The 10,034-nt window shown below is 42.9% G+C and overlaps 1 protein-coding gene across 2 annotated transcripts in view; it reads left to right on the top strand.

Moving 5' to 3' along the window:
* OSCP1 (organic solute carrier partner 1) overlaps positions 1-10,034 on the top strand; it is a 33,171-nt gene that overhangs the window by 2,308 nt on the left and 20,829 nt on the right. The window contains exons 2-3 of one of the 2 annotated variants that reach the window (XM_030823441.1): positions 4,161-4,190; positions 8,989-9,143. In XM_030823441.1, the coding sequence (XP_030679301.1) occupies positions 4,161-4,190; positions 8,989-9,143 (185 nt within the window). The remainder of the gene's footprint in view (positions 1-4,160; positions 4,191-8,988; positions 9,144-10,034) is intronic. The other variant, XM_030823442.1, reaches the window with a different exon arrangement.

Below are 10,034 nucleotides of genomic sequence, written 5' to 3'. Positions count from 1 at the left end.
CTGTGCTCCCATAGCACCCCATGCCTGCTCCTCGCTACCTTATCACTGGCCATACTATACTGAAATGATCTGTGTATATGTCTATCTCCCGCTTGATTGTCTTATTCATCTTTGTACTCCAGCACCTACCATAATTCCTAGACCAGAATAAATTAGTGATCAAAAAATGTTTTTTGAACTGCTTATCTAAATTGGCAGTTTTATATAGCATTGTCATTTTTCCTTTGAGAGGGTTCTGTTTTCCTTGGTGCCTGTGTGATCTGATTTCATTCAGGCTAGTGGCACCAATGAGGTGACATGCTGGAGTCCTCACGCTGGTAGGTAGTCTGCATCTTGGAAGATAGTGTAAATTAGCAATTAAGAACCTACTCTCTGGAGTCTTACAGACCTGGGTCCCAATTCCAGCTTTACCGTTTAACTAATTGCATGACCTTCGGGTGTAACCTCTATAAACCTGTTTCTCCATAAAATGGTAATAATATATATACCTTAAAGCAAAGTTGTAAGGATTGAATGAAATAATGTATTTATTATGTTTAACACAATGAGTAATAGGTATCTTTCAAGAGGAGGTCTGGGCAAGGCCCTTGGAATACTAGGGGACAGCTTTACCTTTAGGAGTTATAGCCTTTATTCTGGTTTTGCTAAATATGGTTTTAGGGAGTTTCAGCCATCTTTAGTAATTTACATTCGCACACTCATTCATTCCACAGATTTTGACTGAGTGTCAAACACTATGTGAGATACCGTATGGAGCCTGATGCAGCCCTTCTGGACATTCACTGGAGGTAGGGCTATTGATCAGTCCACTCCAGTAACTGATTCTAGTGACAGCAATCAACAATAAAACAATGAAAAATCAAGCACTTACTTTGTACCAAGGGCTCCTGTTAAACACCTGAATCCTCCCAACTATTGTAACACATAGGTAATATTACCATCCCCATTTTACAGATGGAGAAACTAAGACTAATTTGCCCAGAGTTACATGGCTGGTAAGAGGAAAAGTAAAGCATTCGAGCCCAAGGCATCAGGCTCCAAAGCTCATACTCAGCCAATGTCCCCTTAACCACTATACTCTGCTGCCATACCTTGGGGACTATATCAGAATCTTTGTGGGGGTTGGTAGGTCAGGAGGAGAGGGAGGAGTTTGAAAAATATATATCCAATATACCCACTGATTTTATCAAAGAAATGACAAAGTATTTGGCTGTTGGAGATTTGTAGAAGATAGAGTGAGAAAAGAGGGTAGAGAGCACAGGATTCAAAGGGCTGAGAAACGCTCATGTCTTCCACCTATTCCACCATTTAAAGTTGGTGTGGCTGCAGGAGCAGGAGCCCCTGCAACAGATCCCTGTACACAGGAGCCTATAAAACACTAGACTTGGTAAACTAGTCCTCTTCAAAGCTTTGAGTGGAAATCATATTTCTTCTAGATGTTTTCATTATCTTATACGACTAATTGGTCTCCTGGAGGCCATCCCTGTTCCCACAAGGCCAAGGCAGATGTTGCAGCTTCCCCCACAACGCAGCCTCTAGTTTAGCATTCAACAGAAAGGAAGTGCTCTCTCTATGGGGCAACTATCGAGTGTTGCATATTGAATGTCGTCTCCTGTTTTAAGCAATGGCAAGAATAATAAAAGCTACCTTTGCCTCTTAAAAATATTTATAAATAAGACCTTATTATATTTTGCTTACATTCCTCATTTTACAGGAGAGGAAATGAGGCATGCGGCCACAAAGTGATTTTTCCAAGACATGCCAATCACAGCGTAGCACGAGCAACCAAAGGGCAGTGAGACTCTGGTTTTATTTTTCTAGTTCCAGTTTAACGACTAGCTCTGAATAGCCTTGGGCCTGCCCCCCACTCAAAATAGAACTAAAGTGGAGTTGTCACAAATAAGTCATTTGGAGAAATAATAGAAAAAGAGGGTGTTTCTCTTCCCTGGATTCTCAGGAGGAAAGGAGTGGGGGAGCACACAGCACTACAGAGACCCCTGCTGGCATTCAGCCTGGCTGCCTTCGGGAGCATCTGCCAGTTCCATTTTATCAGCGAGAGTCACTGTCCTTCAGAGATGACCGCCTTGCAGCACCACTATTCCCCAAACACACCTGCAAGGGGATTAAAACTCCACCTCCTTGAATTCCCACAAGTCTGTCACACTAGACCACCAGTTAAATAAATGCTGCAGGGGCCGGGCGCGGTGGCTCACTCCTATATTCCCAGCATTTTGGGACCCCGAGGTGGGTGGATCACCTGAGGTCAGGAGTTCGAGACCAGCCTGGCCAACATGGTGAAAACCCATCTCTACAAAAAATACAAAAATTACCCGGTCGTGGTGGCGGGCACCTGTAATCCCAGCGACTCAGGAGGCTGAGGCAGGAGAATCGCTTGAACCAGGGAGGCAGGGGTTGCAGTGAGCTGAGATCACGCCATTGCATTCCAGCCTGGGCGACAAAGCAAGTCTCCCTCTCAAAATAAACAAATAAAAAATAAATGCCACAGAAAGATAGATGTGGACATTGTGCCAAAAACAAAAAAATATCTGCCAAACTCTTGGTGCTGCTCTCCCAATATTTTCTTTTCAAAAGCCCATGACTCTTGGTGAGGGAAGATGGTGAATTTTTCCCAGAGAAGTGTGATCTTGCAATGGAAACCCTTTGCAGCCAGTTAGGACACGGCGCTGGGCATGCTTTCAGACTGCTCTCTTGGGAGCTGTTGGTATTATGTATTGAAGCCATGTGTATACTTTGATTATAACTTCAGGAATCACCCCTAGTACCACAATCTAGTGGCAAATGTTTCCAAAAGAAACTATTAATTACAAAATGGTTTTGGGTTTTTTGTTTGGTTTTGTTTTTTGAGACGGAGTGTTGCTCTGTCGCCCAGGCTGGAGTACAGTGGCACAATCTCCACTCACTGCAACCTTCACCTCCTGGGTTCAAGCAATCCTCCTGCTTCAGCCTCCCAAGTAGCTGGGACTATAGGTGTGCACCACCGAACCCGGCTAATTTTTGTATTTTTTGCAGAGATGAGGTTTCACTATGTTGGCCAGGCTGGTCTCGAACTCCTGACCTCAGGTGATCCGCCCACCTTGGCCTCCCAAAGTTCTGGGATTACAGGCATAAGCCACTGTGCATGCCAAAATGTTTTTAAAATACAGATGTGTATAGAACTTTTTTATCTAGGGGTGGTTCTTCTAGATTGAAATCTCCACCAAAAATTAAGGAAAGGAAAAAAGTCATCTTCCATCCTTTATGGGTGGTGTCTAATGTCCCTCAGTAGAGGAAACAGAACTCGAAGGGAAGCCAGCTAAGCATTTGATGTGTTATGCTTTATCCCCACAATAGGCCTGTGAGGTAGGTGCTATTATGATCCCTATTTTATAAATAAAACTGAGGTTAAACAAGTTGCTTGAAGTTTATATAGCCAGTAAGTAGAGCCAGGTTTCAACCCATAGAGTCTTGATTCTCACCCATTTCTCTAGCTAACTGCATTTTTCCTTATTTGGTCTCCTCTTGGGATCTCCCCAACTGCCTTTGTCCTCAGAAGCTTTCTTCATAGTGGTCCCATCATTATTCCCTTCTTTTTACATGGAAATCATGCATCTATATATATAAAAAGTAAAACAGAAACAAATGCTGACATTTTCCTTTTAATTCACATTTCAAGTTTTCTAATTTGAGCAGTTCCATCTGTCCTCTAGAAAGGGAAATCTTACATTAATAAAAAAAAAAAAAAAGAAAGAAAACTCAGATTGTACACAAAGAAACTCTTTCCTCTGCCTGTTCCTCATGGAGGCTAACATCTTTAAAAGCCTACTACTGAATGATATGTATTCTTGTAGCATTAGAGAGCGGGGCTTCTCAGGCCTTTCAAGATGAACCACAGGATAGCTAATCCTCCTCAGTTTACCCTCTTCTTAGGCCAGTCTCTGTAAGACATAGCCTTTCCTGAGCTTTTTTGAAATATGTTGTTTATCCATCATCCTTTTAAAGGTTTCAGATAGAAGGCAGTGTGCTCACATTAGACATTAAATGCCAACGTGAAAAGTAAAGTTTCATAGATAAGATCATTGGAATTGGTATGTTTAAAGACTCCTTGAAAATAATGTTCTTGCTTCATGAACTGGTGTTTTCTTTTTGTATGCTTCATGTAGATGAATGGACAGAGGTGGACAGAAAACGAGGTATGCTATCTCTGGGCTGCATGTATTCAATATGCATCCACAGGTTCACTCAGGCCTTTATCAGCAGGGCTTAAAGTGGGACCGCTTGAAACATTTCAAAGTCAAAGTAAGAAAATAGGCATGAGTTTGTCTTCAGCTGAGATATTGGCTATACATTTGAATCTTTTACTTAAGAGGAATAAATACAGCATGTAAGATGAAAACTAAGCAAACTCTGACCAAAAAGCCACACTGTACCTGAGGGATCTGTCTCCTTTTCTCAGTTCCAAGCTTTGCTTGGGACAGCTGGGGCAACAGCCATACTTTGGGGTATGTCATCCTATTTGGTAGTCCTTAAAACAACTTTGTTAAAGTGTCATGTAACCAAAGAATTGTGCTTCAACATGAGTGACCCTCCCTGAGCCATTCTCCTAAGCTCACAGAGCAACCGAGAAAAATTGAAGCATGTAACTGCATGGCTGCCAGGACTGTGGGCAGAAGGCATGACATCATGCATGCAGTGTGGCCTCATCATGCGAAAGCTTCAGTTTTTCCCCTTACCTACTGCAAGCAGGAAACCTGAAAAAGTTGTCAACTCCTCAGAATAAAACCTTAGACTTTCCCAGCCTTTAAATAAATCTCAGGTACCTTCTGTCATTTGACATTTGGGTGTGGTGTGTGCCTATCATCAGCCATCCTCCTCAATATTTTAAATGCTCTCACCACACCAAGTATGCTGAGAAGATAACCTATATCATATTTAAGAGGCCAGGTGCAGTGGCTCACGCCTGTAATCCCAGCACTTTGGGAATCTGAGGCAGGAGGATCACTTGAGGTCAGGAGTTCGAGGCCAGCCTGGCCAACATGGTGAAACCCTGTCTCTACTAAAAATACAAAACCTAGCTGGGCATGGTGGCGGGCACTTATAATCCCAGCTACTTGGGAGACTGAGGCAGGAGAATCGCTTGAACCTGGGAGGCAGAGGTTGCAGTGAGCCGAGATCATGCCACTGCACTCTAGCCTGGGCGACAGAGCGAGACTCCACTTCAAAAATAATAATAATAATAATAATATTTAAAAGCACAGGCATTAAATCAAACAGACTTAATTCTAATTTCAGCTCCATCACCAGCTGTGTGACCTTGGACTTTAAACTCTCCGATTCAGTTTTCCTCCTTAATAGAATGAGGATAATATAAAACAATAAGTGGTCTGGCAGGAAAAAGAATGAGGATAATAATTCAGAGTTGTCTTGGAGTTTAAATGAGATAATGCATATAAAGTTCTAAGCCCAGTGCCTGGGACACAGAAAGGATTCAAACATGGTAACTATTCAGGAGGGTTTCCTAGCCTTTCTCTAAATTCTTGGCTCCAAATTTCATATTCCCATAAACAAGTCAATTTAGAGCAGAGGTAATTGGTAAAAACTTGATTGCTTTCATCAAGATAATTATTTCATCAGACCAGGCTCAAAAGAAAGCCCAATTGAAGTACTTGGTACACTTTATTACATTTCGCAACCATCCTTTAACACTCCTCCTTGAGCAATTTTTGACCCATCCCTCCCTTGATGCATGGCAGAATTTCAGGTATGAAATGTGGATTTTGAGAGCTTTTCATATACATAATTGAATCATTGAAATTTATTTTAACATAAGTGTTCAAAAATAATGAACAGAAACTGGCTTCATAATCTGAACCCAAGACTAGAAGCTTGCTATGTTGAGAACCCAATTACCAACTTTCTGAAACTCCTATGAAAAATCCCTTCCCTCCCCTGCCTTAGCCTCTTCCTGTTTTTTTGTTTTTTTTGAGACAGAGTTTCGCTGTTGTTGCCCAGGCTGGAGTGCAATGGAGCTATCCTAGCTCACTACAACCTCCGCCTCCCAGGTTCAAGCAATTCTCCTGCCTCAGCCTCCTGAGTAGCTAGGATTACAGGCACGAGCCACCACGCCCGGCTAATTTTGTATTTTTAGTAGACATGGGGTTTCTCCATGTTGGTCAGGCTGGTCTTGAACTCCCAGCCTCAGGTGATCCACCCACCTCGGCCTCCCAAAGTGCTGGGATTACAGGCATGAGCCACTGCGCCCGGCCCCCGCTTAGCCTCTTCCTGATGAAATCTGGCTCCTAGTATATTCTGGCCTCGTGAAAATTATGCAGAACTCATTTGCATGCCAAAAACCAATACTTAGACTAATGGGCAGGTCTGATTAAAATTATTTCTTCAGGGATGTTAGGATGAAGGGAAAAAATAAAAAATAAATTAAATTTTTTTAAAAAAACTATTTCTCAGGTTTAACTTAAAGATGATGTGCTGCTTCTCTAGGGCCAGTATAACATCTCCTTCCTCTTTGTGCCTGTGGTGTTTATTTCAGTTTCTGGTACGTAATAGGTTTGCCTCAACCAAGGGCTGGGTGAAGCAAATTGTAAGACAAAAACATATTAACGTGTGCCTCCATCTTATTTCCAAAGAATGAAACAAGAAGAGGGAGCCCTAAGTGTCCTGGCCCAACCAGTAAACTGCCATTTCCTCTTTGGGGGCATTTGTACTCACTGCTCTGCCCACAAGGACAGACCCTGCCGTCCTCTTCCCCGCAGGTGAACTGTCTGCAGGGTCTTGCGCCAGGAGCCGTGGTGCTCCAGAGCTTCTTCACTTCCCACGGGGAAAGACTTCATTTTGCTTTTCACTTTGCCCGAGTAGCTAACAATCACCTTGGGGTATTCTTTCGTCCAGAACTGATTTATCTGGGTCTAAGCTATTTTCCTAGCTCCTAATAAGGGCTCAAAGACCCCAGAGAAATGACTCAGCACCTAGGTGAATAGTAGCCCTTTGTAAGCATTAACCTAACCAGAGTTGATGTGATGCTTTAACTTGAATTCTTCTTTGGCACTCCTCCTCCCTGGCTTACGTAAGCCTGTGGAAAATTCTTCATATTCTCTCTTTTGAGGACTTATGTGTGGCTTTTCAGCTGTGCCTTTTTCCTTGCAACTGCTGCATTTTATGTAGGCTATGGTAAGAAAAAGGTTAGAAAACCCAGTTTATTGCAGGTTCTTTCTTGTTTCAGTCCAAGGGAAGTGGTCAGGCATGAGGCAAACCTGACAGAGTTCTATGTCTCTCCAAGCTGTCCACGGTGGGGAAATGTTAGGGCACATCAAGGGCAAGCTGGGATGGTTTGAAATTGTCAGATGTCAGGGACACCCTGTGTTGGTAATGGATTTGGTTCTCCCTTACTGAGTAATAGGATCAAGTCTAGAGTAAAATCTAAAGGTCAAGTGTGAGTTTAGCATTTCTGTATGGAGCCACAGTCAGTTCATTTGTGTCACTGGGGGTGCGTGTGTTGGGGATGTATCCCCTCTCCCCTCTCTCTGTAGCTCTTCCATTTAAGATTTAAGTACAACCAGCCCTCAGTTCCCCCTTCCCCCATAAAATGTGTTGAAATGCTTTAAAATGCTGGCCTGAGCCCTCCGGGTACTTCTGTCAATTACTTATAGGTAGAGAGTGCCTAAAATAATCACTTCACTGCTCTACCTTGCCTCTGCTCTAAAGAGACATGGCCACAGGCAATCATCTGGAGTGTCCTTTGTGTTCAGCAAAAGAAGGAGGAATTTCTATATTTCAATAATAACCACTCATGTTTAATAAGTGATTTTGTATAATTATTTTAAGTAACCCAGTTTTCTTTCAAATTTGAATTTCTGTAAGTGTATGTTCTCAGTATCCACACACATATGCTCACATTTAGGCCAGGATAACTGGTTTAATTAAGGATAATCTATGTTCAACCATATTTCTTCCTATTTCTCATACTTGAGGGTTTTCCTGGCCCTTAACTAGTGATATTTCATTCAGTAGTGCAACACATCTAGATGAATGAAGACCTAAAACTATAGACACTTTGGTTTGTACACTTCTTTCTCACCAGAGGGAAATCTTCCATTTGAACAGCAGTGTGAGATATTGCACTACACTGTAGTATCAAGATTATAGATCAAATGTGGAATTAAGGCATTCAAAAATGGTGCTATTCAAAGTACATGTCTTGTAGCAACATTACAAGTGTTTTAATCTCTAACCAATGGCTAGACTTGTCTATTTTCAGGAGGTGTTATTAAGAGTCAATTACCATTGTTGGTCCCATTTTTGTAATATTTAATTTTAAGTAAAAATGTTTAGATTTGCTTTTAAAAATTATAGGAATTTTTATTTTTATTTTATTTTATTTTTTTAGACAGGATCTTCTTCTGTTGCCTAGGCTGGAGTACAGTGGCACAATCAGAACTCACTGCAGCATTGAATTCCTGGGCTCAAGTGATCCTCCTGCCTCAGCTTCCGGGCCCGCCACCACACCCAGCTAATTGCTTTCAATTTTTTGTAGAGACAGGGTCTAACTATGTTGCCCAGGCTGGTCTCAAACTCCTGGCCTCAAGTGATCCTCCAGCCTTGGCCTTCCAAAGCACTGAGATTATAGGCGTGAGCCACCACACCCAGCCAGTAATCTTTTTTAAAGAAAGAAGAAATACTCCCCTTATCATCAAGTGAGATAATATTTATATAAGGAGTTTATAATCTCTGAAGCACAACACATTAGTGCCTTGTCTTCATTTATGTCTGCCCTGAAATGGTGTCATAAAGCGCTCTCAGAGCCCTGCTTTCTACCGGGACACCTGTGTGGTCCCCTCAGGGAGCTGATCTCACCAAGCATACAGCATCCCAATTCTGTACTGTACACGCTCAGCTCCTGTACCTGTACACACAGAGAATTTCAGGATAGGCTTGCTTCAGTACTTTGCTCAGCTGTGTTCTCTCTTGTCTCTGCAGTTCTGAATGACATCATCTCCACCATGTTCAATAGAAAGTTTATGGAGGAATTGTTCAAGCCTCAAGAGCTCTACTCCAAGAAGGCCCTGAGGACTGTCTATGAGCGCCTGGCTCATGCCTCCATTATGAAACTGAACCAGGCCAGCATGGATAAGGTGAGCAGACAGCTGCCTTTGTCATCTTGGTTGCATTTTTTTGTACCTTTTGTGGATGATCATAGACTGGGGTCACATGAGATGATGTATGCAATGGTTCCTTGCAAGAAACAGGCATGTGTAAATACTAGTAGTTGTTGAGTTTCAGAGTGGGAAAGACCTCAGAAATCATCCACAACAACCCCTCTATTGTTTATGTCATTCCACCTGCCCAAAGAGAGTGCTGGGTTTTATTTGTTTGATTTGTTTTGGGTGTTTTTTTGTTTTTGAGATGGGGTCTCACTCTGTTGTCCAGGCTGGAGTGCAGTGGTACAATCATAGCTCATTGCGGCCTTGATCTCCCAAGCTCAAGCGATTCTCCTGCCTCAGACTCCCAAGTAGCTGGGACTATAAGCACATGCCATCACACTGGCTAATTTTTTTTTTTTTTTTTTTTGATATGGAGTTTCGCTCTTGTTGCCCAGGCTGGAGTGCAATGGCGCGATCTCAGCTCACCACAACCTCCGCCTCCCAGGTTCAAGCGATTCTCCCGCCTCAGCCTCTCAAGTAGCTGGGATTACAGGCATGCGCCACCAAGCCCAGCTAATTTTGTATTTTTAGTAGAGACAGGTTTCCTCCATGTTGGTCAGGCTGGTTGCAAACTCCCAACCTCAGGTGATCCACCCACCTTGGCCTCCCAAAGTGCTGGGATTACAGGCGTGAGCCACCGCGCCTGGCCACACTGGCTAATTTTTAAATTTTTGTAGAAATGGGGTCTCACTTTGTTGCCGAGGCTGGTCTCAAACTCCCGGGCTCAAGCAATCCTCCTGCCTCAGTCTCCCAAAGTGCTAGGATTACAGGTGTGGGCCAGTGCACCCAGACAAGAGTGCTGGCTTTCATGCCCATATTTAT

Source organism: Nomascus leucogenys, chromosome 12, assembly GCF_006542625.1.
Source record: "Nomascus leucogenys isolate Asia chromosome 12, Asia_NLE_v1, whole genome shotgun sequence".
Taxonomy (NCBI): domain Eukaryota; kingdom Metazoa; phylum Chordata; class Mammalia; order Primates; family Hylobatidae; genus Nomascus; species Nomascus leucogenys.
This window is presented reverse-complemented; position numbering and strand designations above follow the sequence as displayed.